Source organism: Cucurbita pepo, chromosome LG01 (genome assembly GCF_002806865.2).
Source record: "Cucurbita pepo subsp. pepo cultivar mu-cu-16 chromosome LG01, ASM280686v2, whole genome shotgun sequence".
In the NCBI taxonomy this organism is placed as follows: Eukaryota; Viridiplantae; Streptophyta; class Magnoliopsida; order Cucurbitales; family Cucurbitaceae; genus Cucurbita; species Cucurbita pepo.
Window position 1 is genome coordinate 13,130,202 of NC_036638.1, and position 24,986 is coordinate 13,155,187.

At 36.3% G+C, this 24,986-nt stretch overlaps 1 protein-coding gene across 1 annotated transcript; it reads left to right on the top strand.

The window, feature by feature from the left end:
- The first annotated feature begins 20,447 nt into the window (after positions 1-20,447).
- On the top strand, positions 20,448-22,346 carry LOC111791215 (transcription factor bHLH30-like). The gene is made up of 2 exons (XM_023672479.1): positions 20,448-21,137; positions 21,409-22,346. The coding sequence occupies exons 1-2, from the start codon at positions 20,637-20,639 to the stop codon at positions 21,880-21,882; spliced, it is 975 nt and encodes a 324-aa protein (XP_023528247.1). The 5' UTR covers positions 20,448-20,636; the 3' UTR covers positions 21,883-22,346.
- Positions 22,347-24,986: the final 2,640 nt, after the last annotated feature.

Genomic DNA, 24,986 nt, shown 5'->3' on the forward strand with positions numbered 1-24,986 from the left:
TCAATAGAATCCTCAAATGTCGAACAAAGAATTGTGAGTCTCGAAGGTGGAGTCAAAAGTGACTAAAGTGTCGAACAAAGAGTGTACTTTGTTTGAGGGCTCCATAGGCCTCAGGGGAGGCTCTATGTTGTACTTTGTTCGAGGGGAGGGTTGTTGAGAATTGTTGGGAGCGAGTCTCACATTTGCTAATTTAGGTGATAAGAATTGTTCCAAATGGACCTATGTTCCAACTGGATCTATTACACAATCCAAGGTGAGGAAGATTCAACAAATATTCATTCTTCATCTACAAAATTGGATCGGCTCGATTCAACCATCATTTCTTGAATTAGAAGCTGATACGATTGACGATAACTCAATTAATTTCGAACCTGTCGCATTAGCCAAAGCACATCAACATTTGTTAAAAAGAACTATTTTTAATTTTATAAATTATGTAAAAGTCAAATGGTCAATTTGACTTATTCTTTTGTGGAGATTAGAGGGGATCGGGAATAATTTTCGTTCACAAACGTCTTTTGTCGGGAGACTATAAATATCCACAATATGTTATGTAAAATTCAGATTCGTGGATGAATGTAATTCAGATCTCAAATTGAGACATTTTCCTTAGAAATCCGAGCATCATATTTGCTATTTCTAAGTTTCAAGCAATTCTTGTGGTAGAATTGCACCCGAGCCATTCAATCAAGCCTTGGTCAAGTTCGATTATGGAGTGACTCAATTTAGAACAAGGTTTCCAAATCTTGCTTCTAGATCTTCGATCATAAGAGGTAATCTAATTCTAGCCTTATCTCTTGGTTGATCCAAATTTCGTATAAGAATGTGTTAATTACTTTGATTCAAGAGTTCTTGCTTCAACAAAAGCTTGGATAGTTGGGCTGAAGATTAGAGTTGCCTTATCATTAGGGAATGATCATGACTTTATAAGCAAAAGGTGTACTTTGTTCCAAAAAGCTCTCTCCCCTCAAGTTTTTCCTTTGCCTCTCGTAGTTGTTTTGACATAATTTCGATTGTGGGTCAAATCCTACATTTGATATCAGAGCTTCCAGGATTCTGAAACAAATGTCGTCACAATACAAAGTCACCAGAGAGGAGTGTAACGCTCCAGTAACCGTTACTCACGAAGAGTAACTACATAGCATGGTCGATCAAGATGCGTGTCAACTTACAAGCACAAGGCAACACATGTCCACTTACAAGCACAAGGCGATGCGTGTCCACTTACAAGCACAAGGCGATGCATGTCAACTTACAGGCACAAGGCATGTGGGATGTCATCGAGCATGGTGATGTTGAGGAGCATAAGGATAAGATGGCTCTTGCCGCCATCTACCAAACAGTCTCAGAGGACGTTCTTCTCATGTTGACAGACGACTCGACAAAGGCAGCGTGGGAGATGCTACAAACAATGCATGTGGATGTGGAACGTGTCAAGGAAGCAAAGGTGCAGACCTTGAAGAGTGAGTTTGAGACTATTCGCATGAAGGACGGTGAGTCAATAGACAACTTTTACAAAAAAAGCTTGAAGCCATTGAGAAGAACAAGACATGGACTAAACTAACTTACCATCAGGACACAAGCCCATCGGTTTGAAGTGGGTGTTTAAGTTGAAGAAGAATAGTGAAGGAAATGTCATCAAACATAAAGCAAGACTCATGGCAAAGGGATACGTGTAACAACAAGGAGTTGATTTTGAGGAGGTTTTCACGCCTGTGTCTAAATTGGGCACTGTAAGGTTGATTCTTGCTCTCGCAGCTCAACACAGATGGGAGGTCTATCACTTGGACATCAAATCAGCATTCATAAATGGTGACCTCCAAGAAGTGTATGTTGCCCAACCTGAAAGGTTCGTCATTAAAGCCAAAGAACACAAAGTGTACAAGTTGTCAAAGACCCTGTATGGTCTATAGCATGCACCGAGGGCATGGAACATACGTTTGGACAAGAGCTTTAAGAGTCTAAACTTTATGAAGTGCTTGCAAGAGCAATCAGTGTATACAAGAAACAATAAGACTGAAACACTCATAGTTAGCATGTATGTTATGACCTAATCGTCACTGGTACAAGTGTGGAAGGCGTCAAAAAAATTTAAGCAGCAAATGATGAAAGAACTTGAGATGACTGATCTCGGGTTACTCACGTACTACCTCAGTATTGAAGTGAACCAAAGGAAAGATTGCATCATACTAAAGAAATCAACCTATGCTAAGAATTTGTTGCAGCAATTTAAGATGGCAGAGTACAACCCAACCAAGTATCCCATGAAAGCGAAGTTATAACTTGGAAAAGATGTTGAAGAAAACTTGGTGAATTTCACTGAGTATAGGCGTGTCATCGAAAGTCTAAGGTACTTGACTCATACTCGTCCGGGCCTTTCATATGCTATTGGAATAATGAGTAGGTACATGGAAAAGCCAATTGTGATGCATCATCAAGAGGTTAACCACATTCTCCGCTATGTGAAGGGAACCACAAGCTACGGGTTGAAGTATCAAGGAGGGCGAGGTCCTAAAGAACTAGTTGGTTTTACTGATAGTGATTTAGCTAGAGACATTGACAATAGAAAAAGCACCACAGGAATGATATTTTATCTCAACAAAAATTTGATTTCTTGGCAATCTCAGAAGCAGCAAACTGTGACACTATCTTCCTGTGAGGCCGAGTTCATGAATGCAACTACAGCGTCATGTCAAGCATTGTGGTTGAGAAATTTGTTGAGAGAAGTGACTAGAAGTGAACTAAAGTCGATAACTTTCTACGTCGATAACAAATCTACAATTACACTGATGAAGAATCCAGTATTTCACGGACACAACAAACATATTGACACTCGCTTCCACTTCATCCGTGAGTGTGTTGAGAAAAGACATATCGTTGTGGAGTTTGTATGCACTAGAAAGCAACATGCAGATATTCTAACCTAGGCCCTAGCAAGGGTTAAGTTTGTAGAGATGCAGGAATTAGTGGGAGTGAAGAATCTCGAACAAAGTCAAGTTTACGAACTAGATTGTGAGCTTATAAACTTGACTTAATAGGATAAGTCACTAATTTATTAACTTTAGTAGAATTATGAGTAGACTAGGTGGAATTGTGGACCAAGTTTTGTTGCTGTAGTTTTATGTTTTAATTAGGAAGATAGTTACTAGTTTTTAGCTTGATGAGAAAGTTTAGAAACAAATTAGGGCTTTCTCCACTATAAATACTCATGAGAAGTATTTTTTTCACAACAACCCAACAAGAAAAAGAATAAAAAAACTAAGTGTTCTTTTGTTCCAAAAAACTCTATCCCCTCAAGTTTTTCCTTTGTCTCTTGTACTTGTTTCGACATAATTACGATCGTGGGTCAAATCCTACATGCGTGACCCAGATTCAAAAACCAAGACCCACTACAACCCGGGAACGCCTGCAGCCTAAAACGCAGCAGACCACACTCGAGGCCCAAATCCATCGTTTTGGCCCCGGCATGCGAGCAACCCAGCACCACGTGCCACAAAGACCCGCACCTCGACCCGACTTAGCCTGCACACATGTCAGCGCCCGATTATGCCAAGTGTCACACCTACAGCAAAAACACTTCCTCAGCTTCAACAGCTTGAATCGACTCGACTCGACTCACATGATTGAAGCTCAGCTGTTCGGCTCAATGAAGGAAATTTTATCCAATTTTCATAGTTTCGACCATCCCGAAGCCAATTTTGACCCTAATTAAGATAATTAAGGTCAGCATGATGTGCCCTATTTCACAAACTTCAAGTTAAATTGTATTAGAATTGTTAAATACTAATGAAACAAAACAGAAAACATAATAGGAAACAACTTCCGATAAAGTTTGGAACAATTTTAAGGAACAAAAGATTTGCGTACTCAAATTTCGGGAAACGCCAACTAAGGCCAACCAAGTTAATAACCTTACTAACTAAGACCAACCAAGTTAATAACCTTACTATAGGATAGGTTGGACAATTTGATGATGTATGAAAACATGTGCCTAGTGGCCCCTACACATGTCATTTATGTTTTATACGTATGATGCTTGATGCGTATAACGTATGATGACAAACAAGTTATATGATGATGCCTTATGATGTTTTACTATGATTATGATGTGTTTGACGTTGTATGATGATGAGGATGTATGCTAATATTGTTGGATCGGTATGACAACCCTAGAGGGGGGTGAATAGGGTTTTAACAATAAAAGTGTTTAAACGTGATTAATTTTTCTAATAATGAAAACTTTTTACAAATAAGTAGAAGATGATAATTATTAGAACAAAATAATTAAGTAGAACATGCAATAAATCACATTAATAATTTTGAAATTAAATAGAAAAGAGTTAGAAAATATGACACCGTAGTTTTATAGTGGTTCGGTCAAACTCGACCTACTTCACTCCCCAAGCGTCTCTTGGGAATTTGAATAAAGAAATTTCTTGACTCTTTCCACGGATCAGAGTCAAACCGCTACACCGCTCTTTTTACGAGTTCAAGAGCAAACTCAATCTTTTCCACGGCGCAGGATCAAACCGGTACAAGTATTTGAATTTGATAGTAACACACCACAACTCTCTCAAAGGGTAGATTTACAATTTGAAGCACTCAACTATTTTCTCACCCTACAATAAAAAAATCTCTCTCAAGAATAAGATAATAAAAATAAAATTGAAAGCTTAAAGAGAGCAACAAACAATAATGAAGATTTTGAACAAGAGAATTTATGGAAGTTGTGTGTTTTTTAAAAGGGGAGAAGTTGATAGAGTTTATAAGTGGCAAAACGTAGGAATTAATATTGACCATTGGAAATGTAGGAATTAATATTGACCATTGAATTATGTTAGGAACAATGGAAGGTGGAGATTAAAAGTAAATAAATAAGAAAATTTCCAAATTCATTTATTTAATTTTTTTAAATATAATAATAATATAATATAAAAATAATAAAAATTAATGCGAGTAACGTCACATGACAATTTAAAAATTTATTATAAATATAATAATATAATAATAATAAAAAGTTAGGTGAGGAACTACCAAAATTTTAAAATATAATAATATAATATAGTAATAATAAAAATCGATGTGAGTAACGGTTAGATTCAAATTTATATTATGTAAAAATCATTTATTTAGAAATATAATAATAAGAAAAACCCCACCATTTGTTACTCTTCCAAGATTATAAATGTCATACTTTGATATATTTTGATTTGTCCATCATTTTGATTTTGTTGTCGCATCGTCACGTCGGGTATGTTGTCTCGACTATAATTTCTTCGTTTTAACTCTGATTTAAGTAATTGAAAAGTCGTTGAAATCATTATTTTCGACCTTATACTGTAGACCGTTCAAAATACTGAAAAATAGTTAATAATTAAAAGTAGGTTTGTTATCATCAAAACATCTATCAATTAATTGATTGAAATTAATTAAAGTGAGATCAAGGGCCAAAAAGCGAACAAATATGACTAAGATGATGGTATTTCCTTAATATGAAGTTATTTTCCATATTAAGATGAAAAACATGTTTTGAATGTCATATTGCATTATGATTTTCTTAGGACACAACCTTAGTTAATGTTAATGATGATGAAGATATGAAGACTAATGACATATATTACTTAAAATATTACTCAAAATCGTTAAGTATGTCATGCATAAGATAAGAAAAAGGAAAATGTTTTAATGATATTTATTGTGATTTGCTCTAAGTAGTAAATGTTATGTAACCTGAAAATTGGTGATCTATAAATTATCAATTATTGCAACATGATGCTTGATTTAATTGCGTTATTATATGCTTGTTATGTTGTATGATTTTGATAGTGTGTAAGATGATAATATTATGTAGTAAACAATAGACTTAAATAGAATTATCTTGGTTGTCTAGAACCATACCGCCCAGAGAATGTGGAAGAGGAAGACGAGGAAGGAGACGACCCCGTATTAGAGGTAGAGGAAATGGTGAGGCTGAAGAGAGCCCACCTTGAGAAGGTTCAGTCACTAGAACAGACATAGTTATTCCACCTCAAGCTGTGTTGTCCCAAGCTACACCACCTTCGCAATACCAGTGGCTGGAATAGATCCCATTACTAGTCTATGTGGGATTCGTTTTCAGGCCATGGTGCATGCCATGATGGTCACCCAATAGGCCAACAGCTCACAATCTACTAGGGGAACGACTTATTTATGGGACTTCAAGCGGTACAATTCGAGCCCATTCACTTGTACTGCAAGAGATCTGATGGAAGACTAAATTTGGATTTCGTCCCTAAAGACAATATTTATACTAATGCTATGTTTGGACAACCAAAAGGTGTCTTGAGCATCTTTTAATGCTGCTAAAGGACATGAAAGCATGGTAGACTACAACAGAGGTAGTCTCAATCCCGGTAGGGGAATCATGACTTTGGAAAAATTTAAAGAAGCATTCCTAAAGTACTATTATCCCAAAGTGGCCCAACGTAGAAAGCAGCAGAAGTTCACCTATCTGACATAGGGTGGACGGTCAGTGGACAGCTACGACCGTAAATTTATGAGAATGAAAAGGTTTGCACCGTCACTAGTGGACACTGAAGAGAAGATGGCTGAGAAATTTGTTATGGGTCTGGACTTAGAGATCCGCTGCATGGTGAAAACCATAGACCTGAAGACATATGAGAAAGCGTTGAGAACTGCCAAAGCCCTAGAGAAACATATAGATGATGATGTATGCCGGGAGAAGTCAGTTACAGTTGGACGCAATGGCCCTATGACTTGAGGGACTCAAACCGTCAGCCACCAGCATGTAGACCTCGCTATGCCGACCAACCTGTCCCTTGACAAGTTGAGAGGAATCCTCCCTGACGTATGGACAGACACCTTGGGAACCAAGATGGAGCTAGAGGAAGGGGAGAGGTAGGGTGCAAAATCTGTGGAAAACTACACGGAGGAAGATGTATGGCTGGAACGAGCGCTTGTTTTCGATGTGATCGAGAGGGTTATCTCACCATCAACTGCACGGCCAAGAATACTGAACCCACCTAATCCACCCAAAGTATTGGAAGAGATTGACAGACCTGTGCAAACTAATGCTCAAGCTAGGGCATAACACGTCAACCAGCAAAGATACTAGAAGGTCCAACACCATGGTGACAAGTACCCTATCAGTCTTAATACATTACGCTTTCACTATGTATGTTTATGGTTCTACGCATTCTTTTATATCGGTTCGTTTTGTTACACAAGTAGGGTTTGAACTAGAACCCTTATTGCATGTTTTGTATGTAAGTACCTCGCAGTGGTAGACTTTAGTAGCTAAGGATAGAGTAGAAGATGGACAAGTAACCGTAGCTAATCGAACCTTAAGCGTAAACTTGATAGTAGTTAGTATGACAAACTTTGATGTAATACTAGGTATGAATTGGTTAGCTGAAAACCACGCTAGTATAGACTATCATAAAAAGGAAGTAATATTTTCATCACTATTGGGACCCAACTTTAAGTTTAAAGGTACATGCATTGGGACTACCCCAAAGGTAGTCTCAATGATGAAAGTTAAGAGACTATTTCAACAAGGGGATTGAGCTATATTAGAATGTGTCATAGATGTAAGATAGAAGAAAAAGACCTTTGACACAGTACCATTAGTGAATGAATTTCCAGAAATTTTTCCAGAAGACCTACTAGAAATACCGCCTTCCTGAGCGGTAGATTTTGCCATAAAACTCGAGCCATGAATTGGGCTTATTTCCAAAGCACCTTATCGCATGGCGCCAACAGAGCTTTAAGAACTCAAGGCGCATTTACAAGACCTTATACCCTTGGGGCACGTTGGTGTTGTTTGTCAAGAATAAGGATAGCTTGATGCGTCTATGCATCAATCACAAAGAGCTAAATAAGAGGACGATAAAGAACAAGTACCCCCTCCCTCATATTGAAGACCTATTGACAAACTTAGGGAGGTGATGGTATTTCCAAGATAGACCTTCGGTCAGAATACCATCAAATTTCAAAGAAGAGGATGTACCAAAGACAATGTTTAGGGCGATGTACAGCCACTACGAGTTTGTAGTGATGTTGTTTGGCCTCACCAATGCTCCAGTTGTGTTTATGAAATTAATGAATCGAGTGTTCAAAGAATGTCTAGACACTTTCGTTATTGTGTTCATAGACAATACCCTAGTATACTCGAAAACAGACCAAGAATACCAAGACCACCTTCGAAAAGTCCTAACCACCCTGAGAGAGAACAAGTTGTACGTCAAGTTCTCCAACTGTGAATTTTGGCTATGACAAGTCTCGTTCCTGGGACACATGGTGTCAAAAGATGGAATTTCCTTAGACCCCACCAAATTTGAAGCGGTTCTGAAGTGGAAACGGCCAATTATAGTTACAAAGGTGTTGAGCTTTTTGGGTTAGCGGGGTACTATCGAAGATTCGTACAGGACTTCACTAAGATAGCCTCACCACTTACATAGCTAACAAGGAAGGGCGTACCATTTAGGTGGAGTGATGTGTGTGAGACAAGCTTCCAAGACTTAAAGCAAAGGTTGGTAACAGACCTAGTGCTCATGGCACTAGAGAGTACAAAAGGGTACATAATCTATAGTGATGATTTTAAGAGGATTAGGATGTGTGTTGATGCAACACGGCACGATTTTTGCATACATGTCTCGTCAGTTAAAGGGATATGAGCAGAATTGTCCCACACACGACCTAGAGTTCATTGCAGTAGTGTTCGCATTAAAAATTAAGCGACCCTACCTATATGGAAAGAAGACCAAAATTTACACCGACCACAAGACTTTGACATAATTCTTCACCCAGAAAGAGCTGAACATGAGGCAACGGAGATGGTTGAACTAGTGAAAGGTTACGACACAGGCAAAATAAGCACTATCACTTGAGTCATTGTCCATCTCATAATCAATCATCCAAGTTGGTCTCCTTCTTGTTCTTGGATTTCTTTGATTGTGATCATGATTTTCTTCTTCTACTGAACCTTCTTATTGAGCTTGTGATGAGCTTTCTTCATGCTCAAAGTGAGGCTGAATAGGGGCTTCAGCTTGTTCTTCTTCAAGATCTATAGGAATCTGCTGATTCATAGTGATCTTCTTCTCCTTTCCAAGTCTTCTTTTCGTCAAAGATTAAATTGCGGCTTACCACTACCTTATTTGTCAAATGATCATAGAGCTTATACGCCTTAAAAGTCTCGCTTACTCCAAGGAACACACATTTCAAACTCTTGCCCTCAAGTTTCTTCCTTATCTCGTAAAAAACATGTGCATATGCAATGCACTCAAAGATTCTAAAGTGATCTATGACAGGCTTCCTTCCACTCCATGCTTCTTGTGGAGTCATATCTCTAACAGAGAAAGTAGGGCTTCGGTTGAGAATGTGAATTGAACACATAACAGCTTCTGGCCAGAATTTCTTCGGAACTTCTCCTTTATTTAGCAAGCTTCGAACCATATTGAGAATGATTATGTTCTTCCTTTCGGCCACATCATTTTGTTGTGATGTATATGTTGCTGTCTGCCTCGTTATGCCCTTCTCTTCACAAAATTTTGTAAACTCATTAGAGAAAAACTCTCTGCCTTTGTCAATTCTTCAAGTCTTAACTTTTCTTCCAGTTTCCGTCTTCATCATAACACAAAATTTCTTGAAGCAATCAAAGGCTTTTGAGTTTGCGTGCAAGAAATAAACCCATGTTTTTCTACTAAAATCATCGATGAGGATCATGAAATATTTCTTGTTACCATTTGATGCTGGAGAGATCGGACCAAATATGTCTGAATGAACCAACTCCAAAATTGTTTGAGCTCTTCTCGATTTTCTAGAAGGAAATGAATCTCTTTCCTGCTTTGCTACCACACAGCTCTCATAAATTTCTGTTGGAGGAGTGATGTCTGGTAACCCAGTCACCATATTCTTTGAAAACAACGTCTTTAGCCCTTTAAAATGTAAATGACCATACTTAAAATGTCAAAATCAGTTGCTATCTTCTTTCTTCACCATCAAACTTTTGTCAACGATATTTAACGTCAACGGATATAACCGATTGGTGGTCATCTTCATCTTAGCGATTGATCCTCTTCTGAAGTCATAAATCTCACATTCATCATTTTAAAATGTGATCACATAACTCTTCTCTTGCAATTGACCGATACTAAGCAAGTTGGCCTTTAAATCAAGAATGTAAAACACATTAGAAGACTCTACGAAGTCATTTCTAGTCTTGATATTTACTACTCTTTTCCCCATTACTTGGATTGTTGCATTGTTGCCAAGACAAACAGTAGTACGGAAAATTTCATCAAGAGTTGAGAAGAATTCCTTACAACCTGGCATATGGTTGCTACATCCAGAGTCTACGACCCACACACCTTGATCTGCAACTTTCATTGTATGGAATGACATTAACACAGTTTCTTCTTCTCTCTTCTCTACAAAGTTGAATTGTTCTCCTTTCTCCTTTTTCAGCCTGGTATAGCATTCGTTCTTGTAATGTCCAAGGCGTCCACATCTATAGCATTCCACCTTAGATTTGTCAAAATATCCCTTGCCTTTGTTGTCATAATCGTCTCTGACTAGATCTGCTGACCTGCCAACTTCTCTACTTCTTTCTCGACTGCCTCTTCCACGACCTCTGCTTCTTCTTTGCCCTCTACCTCTGGAGATTGAAGCTTCACCTAGTATGAATATCTTCAAGGCTGTCATCTCCTCTATTGCACTCGTGCAATTAAGCTTCTGCTCATTCACTAGCAAGGAGCTTTGAAGTTCATCAATTTGCATCTCTTCGACATTGTTTTCTTCTTCAATCGAACATACATTGTAATCAAACTTTGGAGTAAAAGACCGCAAGATTGTTTCTACAATTGCAAGATCCGTGATTGAATCACCATGCATCCTCATTGTATTTCCAAGACTCATACCCTTGCCAATATAATCATTCACTGTTTCTCCCTTTTGCATTTGGAGAATTTCAAAGTCTCTTCTAATTACTTGAAGTTGAGCACGTTTTACTCTTGTTGAGCCTTGGTATTTCCTCTTCATTGAATCTCAAATATCTTAAGATGTCTTCTTCTGAAGCATTGTTTCAAGATAGTTCGATCAATGAACTGGAATAAGTAGTTTTTTTGACCTTCAGGTCCTTCAACTTTGATGCTGCCAACCTTTGCTGTTGAATAGCTGAGAATACCTCGCCTTCACTTGGCTCTTCATATCCCGTCCCCACCATATCAAAGAACTCCTTTGATATGAGGAAATTTTCTATCAACATCCCCCAATGATCATAGTGACCATCGAATCTCGGGATAGTGGGTTGAACGAAGTTATCAACTTGTCTCTCTGCTGCCATTTTGCTGCTGCAAGATCACTCTGATACCAGTTGTTGGTGACAGCAGAGAAATTTGGTAGAACTTTTGGGATAATAGAACTTTGTATTACTAGGAAAGGATGCTAAATTGATTTTATACATCTTCCACCAATGCCAACATACATGTATATATATATAGATAATTTGGGACATTCTCCAATACCATTCATTATCCAAAAGTCATGCACCTAAGCAATTATGAATTAATGAACCTACATGTATCTATTCATACATGTATTTATACATGTATCTACAAGTGACTTTTCAACAAATTTTGCTACCAAAGACGACGGTGATGCCCCTTATGACATGCTATCTCTACTACCACATCGTGGTTGTCATGGAGAGGGAGAGATTATGTTGTCGTCATGATTTTCATCGATGAGAACCTTCGTTCTCTCTATCTTTCTCTCTCGGGTGTGTAGGTAACTTGGAGAGCAAAAGCAGAAATGGATGGGATGAATAAGGGCATGCAACTAGGGGTTTAAGGAGGTGTGTAGCGGTTTGTTTCCACGGATTCGGCGCCTCACCGGAAATCTTGCGATTTCCAGCGAGTTTTGAATTTTTTTTTTTTTTTTTTTTTTTTTTTTTNAATCGTTACATGTCCAATCTTCAAAAGAAAAGAAAAATTAAAATTAAAAAAAAGCTGTGATGGATGTGCCATAATGGGTACTTTTCTTCCATCAAACTAATAAATTGTATTGATGACATTAAGGCTGCTATTACAAATGGTTCACATAATTGTACACACAATTCTAACTTTTTTCCTAAGTGGGCTAAGCATATTGAAATTGAGTGTGTATGATTTGTTATCATTTTCCAGTTGACACTATTTGCTTACAATTTCATCTCTTCTAACTTACAAATTATTTTGCTTACAAAAATCACTCAATTTGACGTCTTCATCTTTTCTCTAATAAACTTTTCAATCAACTTATCATCACATTATCATAAGTGTTAGGGTGGGATTTGATTAAACTCATTTATATATTACCATCTTTATCTTTAAAAATCTAAAGTAATCTCTCTTTTATTTTATAATATAGCCTATTTAAATATTATCTGTTATTCAAGCAATCTTCAACATGAAACCCTAGCCTTAAATTCTTTCAATATTTTCTGGAATCATATACTGAATGAAATTACAAGAAATTCAAACACCGAATCATCATAAGAGCCCCAACCAGGAATAGGGTATTGAAAACAAATATCACTGCACTATTGCTGCAATGAAAGTTCATTAATTATTACCCCTTTTCACCCAACAAAATCTTTAACGATATCAGAAAATATGAGAAAGTTGATATGACTTTTAACCCATACAATTTGTTTTTTTCTTTTAAGAAAGCTACAAAAATTTACTCGATTCAAACTACAAATTTGAATACGAATCTATGACAATTGATATTTGGTGTCTAAAATATATATATATATATATATTGTGAATGACTAAATTAGCATCACAATTGATATATAATTTATCGTTCAATTTCAGCTATATAGAAGATTAAAATTTGTTCTTATTTAATTTCAACTTAAAAATAATATTCTCTTTAATTTTCCCTTATAAAACATAACAATATTATTATTAATAATAAAATTCACAAAATCATTTTGTACAAATAAATTGTCAAAATTATTTACATAAATCGATGAGAAATCATTCAAGGGAAAATAAGATTCAGATTACCTAGTTCATCGAATATTTTAAGGTAATATCGCTTGTTTGAGATTGAAATCACTTCATAAGCAATATTGATCATGTCAAGTTTAAATGATTAAAGAAGAGCACAAATACTCTTTTTTACTACATTTTTCAAGTGTACCTTATAAATACAACATTCATGGCTTTATATAGTCTCAAAATGAAAATTCTTAACCTTCCTGAGGCATCTCGAGAGTGGTAACTTTCATACTTTATGACCATAATTAGTCACAGGGTAAATGTAACCTTAAACAAAATAAAAAAGTCTTAAACTACATTAATGAAATATCATAAACTCTAAATTATCATCCATCCAAAATTTGTAACATCTGAGAATAAATGAAATTCATGTTCCTTAAAATTCTTATGGCAGGATTAAGATGTTTTGGTTCATATCATAAATAATCTTATCAATAATGTTACTTACATTCATTATGATCTTTTGACGTATTTTTTGCAACATCATTTAATTGGGAAATTTTCTCTTAAGAGTATTTAAAAAAAAAAAACAAATTTAAAAATTGGAAAGGTATAATTAGGATCATGATGAATAAAGTAAATATTTTGTATATGAAAAAATGGTAGGAGTAAAGAGAATAGATGGAAGCAAAATGTTATGATAGAGTTGAATAACGTCATGGGAAGGTGGGATTGATGTCATGATTTGAATTAAGTGGGCGTGTGATGGGGAGAATGAAAGTGGGTGGGAGGAGGCATCATCAAATCTTTGAAAAATGGGGTATTAAAAAAAAGGGTACTCTATACATATTAAACACATAGTACAATGTAAAGATAAAACTCAAAAGGATTGGGGACCAATGGAGCCATGCGTGTGACCACCAATGACCCTCAAAAGCTTCCACGCCTTACAAAAAGAATCTAAACCCAATTTTGCTAATATACAACAAACCCCTTTCCTTTTTCTTTTCAAACCCATTCATCACCAACCCTCTTCTTCAACCTTTTGAACCAAACACTCACAAAATCAACGCTTTCTTTACTTGCGTATGAACCTATTAGGGTAATCACTTTTTAAAATCAGCTTTTCTGTGTGTTGAGAATTGTTGGAAGAGAGTTCCACATAAGCTAATTTAGAAATTTTAGTTTTGAAAACCGGTGCTTAACTTTTGAGTAACCTTCTAGACGTGCTTGAAGAACAGCAAAAAAGAAGGATTCTTCTAGAAACACAATTTAAAAGCCATAGAATGGAACAACAACATTGTAGGTTAATTTGGAGATAGATGTTTGAAATTTGACTTGATTTTTTGTTAAGATATAATCATAGAAATTTGGACATGGGTTTGAAAGTCAAAATGGAATAAGAGAGGGAAGTAAAAGTGTTATGTTCATAGGGCAGAAGTAGAAGCAGAAGGAGAATTGGGGTTTCGTGGNAGAAGAGAAATTAGGAAAAGAAAAGGAAAGGAAAGGAAATGTTGAAATGTTGAAATGTTGAAAGACAAAAAGAAAGGGTGAAGAATATTATATTATATATGGTAAGTGTTGAAAAGGGAAGTAGAAAAAGGTGAATAGGGTTAATGATTTGTGTTATTGCTTTAGTAAACCAAGCTCTGCGCCCATAAAACAGTGTAATTACGCAGAAGGTTGCCGGTGGTAAGAGAGCTTTTTAAGGCCATGCTTTGTTCTACATCTTATTTTTTTAACATAAAAAGTCAGTTGGAACAGCCAAAAAGGAGTAAGGGAAAGGGAACCGCTTGCTTTAGCCCAACCACACCCCAGGCCTCAGCAACCCTACACCAGAGGAGAGCTCCGAGAGCTGCTTCTTCGAATACCGAGCATTTTATCATTTCTATAACTTCACTCCAAAAACCCACCTATTTTGTCAAACACTTGTGCCCTCTCCTCCTTTAACACACCAAATCTTACCAACCCACTAGTTTATCATATTTGGAATTCATCCTAACTTTCCATGTATCTACTAACTTTATCCAATTCTCGTTTGGATTGATTTTTCTTCTTGTCTACTCGGGTTTATTTGAACGAATTCTACTTCTCTTTTTTGTTTTTAGTCTTTACGTTCAAAGCTAAAGCTGATTTTATGTCACTCATGAAAAAATTGGCCCATGGTCAAAGTAAGTTGATGAAGAAAGCAATGAAGCTTTACAAATACAATCATTTTACATGTTCCTTTTGTATGAGAAAGGAAGTTGATTGATTTAATATAAGAAACTAGGTTGAGCCATTAGGTATTAAAAGTAATTGATATTACTAAAACCGAGATTCTTTTTGTATTTATTGTAATAAGATTGAAAGGAAGAGAGAGATATAGATGTAATATGAGATGATGAAAGGAAGGGTGAACGGTGAACCCAAGGGCGGGGGGAGTTAATAATGAGATGATGTTAGGGGGGAGAGAGAGAAAGAGTGTGTTCCAAGACACAATGATTACATGGTGTTGGGGAAGCTGAAAGGGTGGGCGTGGAATTGGAATTAGCCAAGCCTGTGCAACAACGTGGGTGCCCTTGACCGACGGAGGAAGAGGAAAAGGAAGAGGAAAAGGCCCCTCCTTTTTCCTTTTTCCTTTTTCCATTTTTCTTTATCATCGCCCCTTTTTGGCTTCTGGTCGGTCGACACTCTCTAATGCATTCTTTTTCTTCTCTCTCTCTCTCTTTTATATCCATTATAATACTACTTCGACCTATCACAACGCCCAACACATCTAATTATAACATGTTTAACTCACCTCTTTAATCTTCAGAGGCTTTATGTAATTCCATCCACATGAGTCAAACACAAGAGTTGAGTCACGAGTAAAAGAGACTAAAGTCACCTTAAATGTATTTTCACATAGTCTTTCTAAATTTCATTCAAAGTTTCATATATTTCCAACATTCCAATTTTCAATGGGTTTTTAAAACTTCTAATTTTCAATGGATTTAATTTTTTTAGGTTGGTTTGAATTTTGTAATAACAAATGTTTGTTTACATTTAGATTGATTTTTTTTTGTGCTAATTGGACTAACTTATATTTATGTCATATGGGTTATTTTATTTTTGTTCATCGTCATTATTGATTCATATATTTATTTATTAATTGAAAAAAAAAATCAATCACTATTTTTTTAGTTTTATTTTTCATAAATTTGAAAAACATGTAATCAAGTTTTGTTTTTGTAATTTAGATATAGATTAATTTATATTTTGTTTACTATTATGAGTAAAACGACTTTATTAACAAATAATAGTTTACAACAAGTTCCAACTTTAATTGCTAATAACAAATAAAAAATTATACATTAAAATTATCTTTAAAATAACTATTTTTTAAAAAGAATAATAAAGGAAAAAAATCACGAGAGAGTTCCTACCCATTCTTCACAAAAATAAATAAGAAATTTCGCAGCAATGGGTAATGAAATAGGTGGAGGGAAGGGAATGGAGAAGACTTCCCCATCTCTACATGTGTGGTCTGTGAGATCGATTGTTGAAGGTATTGAGATATGGAGCATGCTGCCTATTCATAGCTATATACGGTAGGTGGTTGTATTTGTTGAATTTATACATATTAAACTGAAATCATATATATATATCCTTACCCGTTACCTTATATATTTACTTTGTTTATTTTCTATATTCTCTATTGGCCTACATAGCTGAAGTCATCAATATAAACATTTAGCCAATATTTCGTCTTGCATTTTCTCTCTCTTGTTCGTTGTGTTCATCTTCATCGAGTGTGTGCATTGTTATGTGATCCTAACAACTAGTATCAGAACTAGGCAACATTTACCACGATCTATGAAGATAAGAATCTCAAAGATTGGAATTGAGAAGTTTGATGGATCAAATTTTGGTTTATGGAAGATGCAAATTGAAGATTATCTGTACTAGAAAGATCTTCACGAACCCCTATTGAGGGTTGAAGCCGGATACGATGACGATGGAGCAATGAAAGCTCAAGGATCGGCAGACCCTAGAATGATCCGGTTGATGCTGTCTAGAAACGTGACGTTGAACATCATAATGGAGAAGACAACGTCAAATATGTTGAAGGCACTGTTGAACATCTACAAAAAATCATCAGTTATGAACAAGTGGTACTTGATGCGGAGATTGTTCAATCTACAAATGTCTGAAGGTGGATCTGTTGCGGATCATATAAATGAATTCAATATGATTGTAAGTCAATTGAGTTCGGTGGACATTAATTTCAAAAATGAAATTAAAGCATTGATTTTGATGTCATCGTTACCCGAGTCGTGGGATATTGTTGTTGCCGCGATTAGCAGTTCCCGAGAATCTAAGAAACTGAAGTTCGATGAAATATGAGATGCAGTTCTCAACGAAAGTATTTGCAAACGAGAAACTGAAGATTCATCTGGTGGTGCTCTCAGTGTTGACCCGAGGGGAAGAAGTAAATCAAAAGACCAAAAAAAAAAGGTCGATCAAAATCAAAGAACCTTAAAAATTTTTCAAACAAACCAAACGTAACATGTTGGAATCGTGGAGAAAATGGTCACTTTCAGGCAGATTGTACAAGACCAGAGAGGAAGCAGAATCACAAATCAGAGGAGGATTTTGATTCTATAAATTCAGTAAAAGACGGGATGCTCTAATCCTCAGTGTGGATAGTCCGATTGAATCCTGGATTTTGGATTCAAGTGCATCTTTTCATTCGTCTCCAAATAAAGAGTTGTCTCATAATTTCAAGTCTAAAAATTTGAGAAAGCGTATCTTACCGACAAGAAAGCATTGGAAATTGAATGAAAGGAGGATGTCGGCATAAAAACTCCCGCCGAAAATCAATGGACATTAAAGGATCTCAAACATATTCCTGGTCTCAAGAAGAACCTGATCCCTATTGGTCAATTGGACAGTAGAGGTTATGCAATAGATTTTGGGAAGAGTTCGTGGAAAATTGTGAAGGGTACTATGGTGGTAGCATATGGCACAAAATCTGAAACTTTATACACCACTGGAGGGTGTATGAACTTGGCTGCTGTTGATAAGAGTGCTTCAAATTCAAGTCTATGGAACAATAGGCTTGGACATATGAGCGCCAAAGGAATGAAGATGCTTGCTGTGAAAGGAGTTTTAGAAGGTTTAAAATCTGTTGATATGGGTTCTTATGGGAGCTACGTTATGAGCAAATAGAAATGAGTTAGCTTCACAAAAGCTACCAGAGAATTGAAGAAAGCACGGTAGGAAATGGTCCACACAGACATTTGGGGACCATCTCCAATTTCATCACTGGGTGGACCAAAGTTCTACATAACTTTCGTCGATGATTTCACCAAGAAAGTATGGATTTATTTCTTGAAACACAAAACAGATGTGTTTATCACCTTCAAGAAGTGAAAAACTGAAGTTGAAAATCAGACGGCTTGAAGATCAAATGTATGAGGTCTAACAATGGAGAAGAGTACGACAAGTCAAAATTGAAAGCATTTTGTGCAGCTGAGTGAATTAGATTAACGAGGATAGTTCCTAGTAAAGCAAGAAAAAATGGTGTTGCTAAAAGGATGAACATAACATTGAACGAGCGGGCAAGAAGTATGAGGATTCATTCCGGATTGCCAAAGACATTATGGGTCGATGCTGTAAATATAGCAGTCTACTTGATCAATAGAAGGCCGTCAGTACCCTTGGAGTTTAAGTTGCCAGAAGAAGTATGGACAAGAAAAGAACTCAAGTATTCTCACTTGAGAACTTTTGGCTGCACTGCGTATGTTCGTGTTTATCTAGAGAAGAGCGACAAGCTTGACGTTGAGCCTATGAAGTGCTACCTCATAGGCTATGATTCTCACATGTTCAGGTACAAGTTTTGGGATGTCAAGAACATAAAAATCCTGAGACATTGTGACGTGACTTTTGATGAAAATATCCTATACAAGGATAAAGAAAAGAAATGTTCCAGGACAACAAAGCAAGTGGGAGTTGAGGTTGAGTTGCAAAAAAATTCACTTAGTGATGTGTAGTAGATGCTCAAGGAACTTCTGAGATTGCTGCTGAGGAACCAGAGGTGGAGCAAGCGACACCTGAGCAGGTGTTGAAAAAAATCAACCAGAGCTATCAGAGGCCAAATATGTATGTACCTTCATTACACTATCTGTTGCTGATTGATGAAGGGAAGCTAAAGCCCTTTGATGAGGTCGTACAATTGGAATATACAACCAAGTGTGATGGGATGTTTAGGCTTCAGAAATGCATTGCTCTTTTATCTATTAAGGCTAAGTATGTGGGTAATAGATGAAGCTGGAAAGGAAATGATATGGATGACAAACTATCTAGAAGAATTGGACAGAAAGCAGCATGAGAAGATTCTAGTATCATACCGTTGGTGAAAAACTAATCTATCATTCAAAGATAAAACACCGAAGGCAATATCATTTCACTCACATGTTAGTGAAAGATGGTGATGTGTTTGGATAAAATAGAGGGTGCAAAGCATCCAGCAAACATGTTCACAAAATGTGTTGATGTTGGAAAATTGAGGTTGTGCAAAGCCTAAGATATACTAATAGTCGTTTGAGAATGAAATTCTTATTTGACTGGATCAACCTCCAATATATATATATAGTAGGTGGTTCCTCATTGCATTTTCTCTTTCTTATTCTTTATGTTCATCTTGATAATATGTGTGTTGTTGTGCGATCCTAACATAAGATTTATATTTGCACAATACAGTACAAGATTCGGGCTTGAACTAAGGTTGGGTCGAGGTGAGTTGGTCAAATGATGAAAGTAACTTGTGGGGGTTGGTTTGATCTCCTTTGGCCCACACTTAACTCATTTGAGATGCACTTAATAATTAAGGCATTAATAATGTTATAAAAGTTAGATAGTTTAAAAAATCTCACACTCATGCCTTTTTTTTTAACTAAAAAAAAGAAAAAAGAAAAGATAACTCACTTAAACCCAAACTAATTAATTCATCAACTAAAATCCAAAATGTCCATTCAATCATCATCTCAAACATTCTCTTTAGTTTTATCAAGTTTATATAGTTCTTGTATTTACAAAACATCAATTTTGATATCTATAATGGTAAAAAGTAACCATTTTTTATCCTTTGAAGTCTAAAATAAATTCTTTAAACAAATATAAATGCATTACATAGGTATTATTATTTGAATTAAGTGAAGAATCATAATGTTGTTGAAGCATGTTAATCTTACCATCTAGAAAGATGAAGTGGAACAAAAGTGTATTTAATAATGATTATGTAACACAATCGAGAAACCTAAGCTGTGTTTGTGTGTGTACATATTATATATATATACATATAGAGAGAGAGAAAGAGAGAGAGAGAGAAAGAGAGAGAGAGAAAGAGAGAGAGAGAAAGAGAGGGTTTTGGTGTAAAGAAAGAAAGAAAGAAAGAAAGAAAGAGAAGTGGACAAAGAATGCCGTAAGAAGAAAGGAAAGGAAAGGAAAAGGAAAGGGGGCGCCTATGGATGCTGCTTCGTCTATATATTTAGCGTAGTGGAAGGGTTGAAAAACCAAAGCTGCTCCTACCTTTGATCTCAACCAACTCAAACCCATCATCCTTTTCAAACTCCCACTGCCCACGCACCAACCAGATCTTAACCACAAGGGTTTTGTTTTTGGGATATTATGAAGGAGGAAGGAGAGTGCTTTCAGGGGTTTCAAGACCACCTCCTAATGCAACAATTCCAGACTATGCAACAAAACAGCGACGTTTTTGGAGTAGGAGGTGGTGGAGGAGGAGGAGGAGGCTTGATTTTTCCTGAAGTTTCTCCTATGATGTTTACGCCTCCGTGGACCGCGACCACAACCATCCCTCAAGTCCACCACGACCCCTTCATCCCGCCGCCGCCCCCACCTTCCTACGCCAGCTTCTTCAATAGGAGAAATGCTTCTCTGCAGTTCCCTTACGATATTGGGAACAATAGCCTTGGAATTGGGCATATGGGTCAGCCTGGGTCTTGCCCCTTTGGGCTGCAGGCCGAGCTCAGTAAGATGAGCGCTCAAGAAATAATGGACGCCAAAGCTCTTGCTGCCTCTAAAAGCCATAGTGAAGCTGAGAGACGAAGAAGAGAGAGAATCAATAATCATCTTGCTAAGTTACGAAGCTTACTCCCAAGTACCACCAAAGTAAGTTCTTTTTGTTCCTCAAATTAAACCCAAAAACAAATGGGATCAATTTCTTTACTTCAAAATCACTCCCAAATTGAGCTATTTTTTGTTTTGTATGTTATGGAATTTTCTAAAATCCAAGATTTTTATACATTTTTTTACTTTTTTTTTTCCACATGCGATATAAAATGGAAGCTCTTATTCAATCAATTTCGTTAAAATTGAATGAATTCATCTAATATATTTTCTACTATTCTCAAAGAAATCATTTTTACAATGTTTTTTGCAGACGGACAAGGCCTCCTTGCTTGCAGAGGTAATTCAACATGTAAAAGAGCTGAAACGCCAGACGACATTGATAGCTGATGTAAGTCCAGTTCCGACCGAGCTCGACGAGCTATCAGTTGACGTCGATGCATCCGACGAGGACGGTAAGTTCGTGATAAAAGCCTCACTTTGTTGTGAGGACAGGTCCGATCTTCTCCCACAGATCATTAAAACCCTGAAATCCCTCCGGTTGAGAACCCTAAAAGCGGAGATCACGACGCTGGGCGGCCGAGTAAAGAACGTATTGTTTATCACTGGGGACGACGACTCGTCCAGCGACCAAGAGGAGGCTGAACAGCAGCAGCACCAATACAGCATCAGTTCCATTCAGGAAGCCCTAAAGGGAGTGATGGAAAAGGTTTGTAGCGAAGACCAATCATCCTCAGGCAGCATCAAAAGACAAAGGACCAATAATCACAACAACGTCAATATTTAGGAGCAGAGGTGGGTTTAAGTGTGACATAAAATTATGATATTTGTTAAAATAGTATGTTAAGTAAGTGTGTTAGGATTAAAAATGTGACATAAAATTATGATCTTTGTGTTTGGTGTGGCTTTCGTATGTACAATTATTATTATTATGTGTACTAGAGAGCAGTGGATGAGAAGGGAATGTAATGATGTTTGTGATGGAAAAGGGTAAGGATCTTTTTCGTGGGGAGGAAACCAAAATATGAGGATCGAAGATAGAAATTTGTGATTTTGAGTATTAGAAGTGAAATGAATGTGTATTGAGGTTACAGAAGGATCTGAGTTTGGTCCCAAATTTGCAGAGGGAGTTTGGGTTTGTTTTGTAGTCAAGTATGTGGCTGGCAGAGCAGCTTCTGTCTCTTTACAGTTTTTATTGGTGGGAATTATGTCATGGATGAGACAATGTTAACGACATCTAGTTTTGTCATATGTTCACAGAATTCTAGTGGACCAACAACCCAACTTTAAATTATTTTGTGTTGTTATTGTTGTAGTATGAACATATATATATATATATATACATATATATGCTTCAATTTATGTATCTTTTCAAACATGTAAGAGATTATGTTTTGAAAAAGCTACGAATACGCGAAATCAATCTATTTTTACCGTAGATTTGATGATATATAATGTTTTTTACCCCTAAAGTTTTCAATTTTATCATATAATTTTTTTATTTTTTTACTTTAAACTCGAATAAAATTGAATTTTTTTATATTTTAGGTTCGTTAACTTGAATAAGCTAGTAGTATAATGATCCAACTTTTTAGACTTGAATCAATTCTCTTTACTTAAAAAGAGAAGATATTTAAAAATACTTCGTAAGTAACCTTTTGGGTTAGGATTAGATATGCATACACATACACACAACAAAAATATACATAAAATAGAGGGACCAACATTTCTCTACCTCCCATACAACTTTTGTTTACGCATATTAGTAGTTTCACAAGAGATAAAACACACAACTCTTGGTAAAATTCTCCAAATCAATAATTAATTGCACAAAATCAAATAGACCACATAGCCTATGGTATAATATCATACACATAAGTATTTGCACAAAGTTTTGAATCACGGAGCTCGTGTAAGAACGTCCCATAATTTCTCAAAATAACATTTCATTACAGTATAATAAGGTGCATCCATATCTAATAATTTTAAAAATCAAAATATTTGTTGTCCAACAGAAACTACCCCTCACCTAATTGAGTCCCTCGCAACACCTTCTTTGGCACAAATGTCAGTCCAATTTAGTCGGATTCCTGCCTGATTCCTCTGATATTTCATCACCTTTTTTCTCTCCTCTGTATCGTCGTCTCCCAACGCCGTTTCTCATCCTTTTTCCTCCTCTACTTCTTTGTTGACCTCTTTTCTTCACTCCCACGAGATTTTGCAACACGTTGTTTTGCAACACGTTGATGCCTACAATGATAGATCCGTGAGGTTCTCAAAAACTCAAAACTCAGATCTGGTTTCCGACTATTATGAACGTTGATAAGGCGTGAAATGTACCTTCTGTGTACGTGCAGTCGTTAACGATCCCTTTCGTAGCGTGGTTCTTGTATGGTTTATTTTTTAACTATTTTTGTAAACGGACTGTTACAAGTCCACTAGATTACATCATTAATATTTGGTGTTCAAGGAAAGGTTTTTGTTCATCCATAAAAAAAAAAATTCAAATTAGTTTAAGGATTTATTCTGTTAGTCCTTTTTAGACCTTGATTAAACTACTCGATACACATTACTATAAATTAGTCTAACCTCTTCGAAAATCCAGTTCATGAAAATTATACAAGTTGTTGGGATTAATGAGTCAAAAGACCTCATAGTCACTCATAACAACCATGTTCAAACATAGAGGAAATCTTTGAACCTTCTCATTCTTGGTTCATACACTTGAGAGAACCTTTACTAGTGGGAGCATACCTCTTCTTCATTGCTACATTGATTAGTTCATGATATTCAATAAATCACCACTTAGACCAATCATTTCCTCTTAACGCTTAAAACTAATATGTTAAATAGAAAATATTAGGGTGTTTGAAGTCCTAACTAGTAACTTGCGTATATATGGCTCGGTCTACCTCAACTCTACTCATCGTTCTATCCATAATCTTAAGAACTTGGAGTGGGTTCATGACTCAGGCTCTTTATTGAAATCAACCTCTAGGGTGGATACTAATGCTAAAAATCTTCAAATACTTAATTCAATCTTAATTCCCAACTTTCCCACTTCCCTTAAGATAACCCCCTTTTGGTTCATGGTTTTGTACTGAAGACCTTGGTTCTTGTCCTTTATACACTCTCTTGGGAGATCTGTGGGGTCCTATGGTTAGTGAACAACTCAATCCTTACTTCTGTCCTAGGCTTCATGCGCTCCCCCACGACATGGTTTGATGCCTGCATCTAGGACTTTGGATTTCATGCATTCCCTCCGACATGGTTTGTGCTATAGGACCATGTTGCACTAAATATCAGGAGGTCTTTTAAGGTACTTTGGGTAGAGTGGTACATGGCAGTCTTCATGTCATAGTAGATTTAGGGCTTGGGTTGTGCATTTTTTGCATGGTCCTTATTCATAGGGCGTCATCTCGAGTTCATAGGTTTCTTGGGTTCAAGATTTAAGAATTCTTTATTAAGTCTTGAGGCACAGAAAAAATTCTTAACATGTAAGTCCTAATCCCTATGAGTCATAAACATTTCTTCACATGCATAAATCTTTCATAAGCATCTCGTATCCATAAAAACGTTGGTTTCTTGTAAGGGGTCTTCAAGGATATTTTCATCATTTTCCTCTAGGTTCATACCTCAAATATGTTCTAATCCTCGTGTGATCTTGTATAATTACCATTAAGGTCATAAATAAGTCTCTTATAAAGTTTTATAACATTTGGTGTCCTTTAACGTCAGAGGTGTTTTGGTCATTTACCATTCCACATCCTAAGTTAAATCCTTTAACATATTCCAATGGTCTTGAATCTTTGCACAATCTCTTTAACCCATAAAATAGGGCTCTTCATGAGATTTCATGTCAGGGTCACTTAAGTAATAAATTAGTGGTAT

Excerpts from the sequence above, each read along its gene's own strand:
- LOC111791215 (XM_023672479.1), top strand. The coding sequence starts at position 20,637 with ATGAAGGAGGAAGGAGAGTGCTTTCAGGGGTTTCAAGACCACCTCCTA. Across the intron at positions 21,138-21,408 it reads TACTCCCAAGTACCACCAAA|ACGGACAAGGCCTCCTTGCT; the intron begins GTAAGTTCTTTT and ends TGTTTTTTGCAG.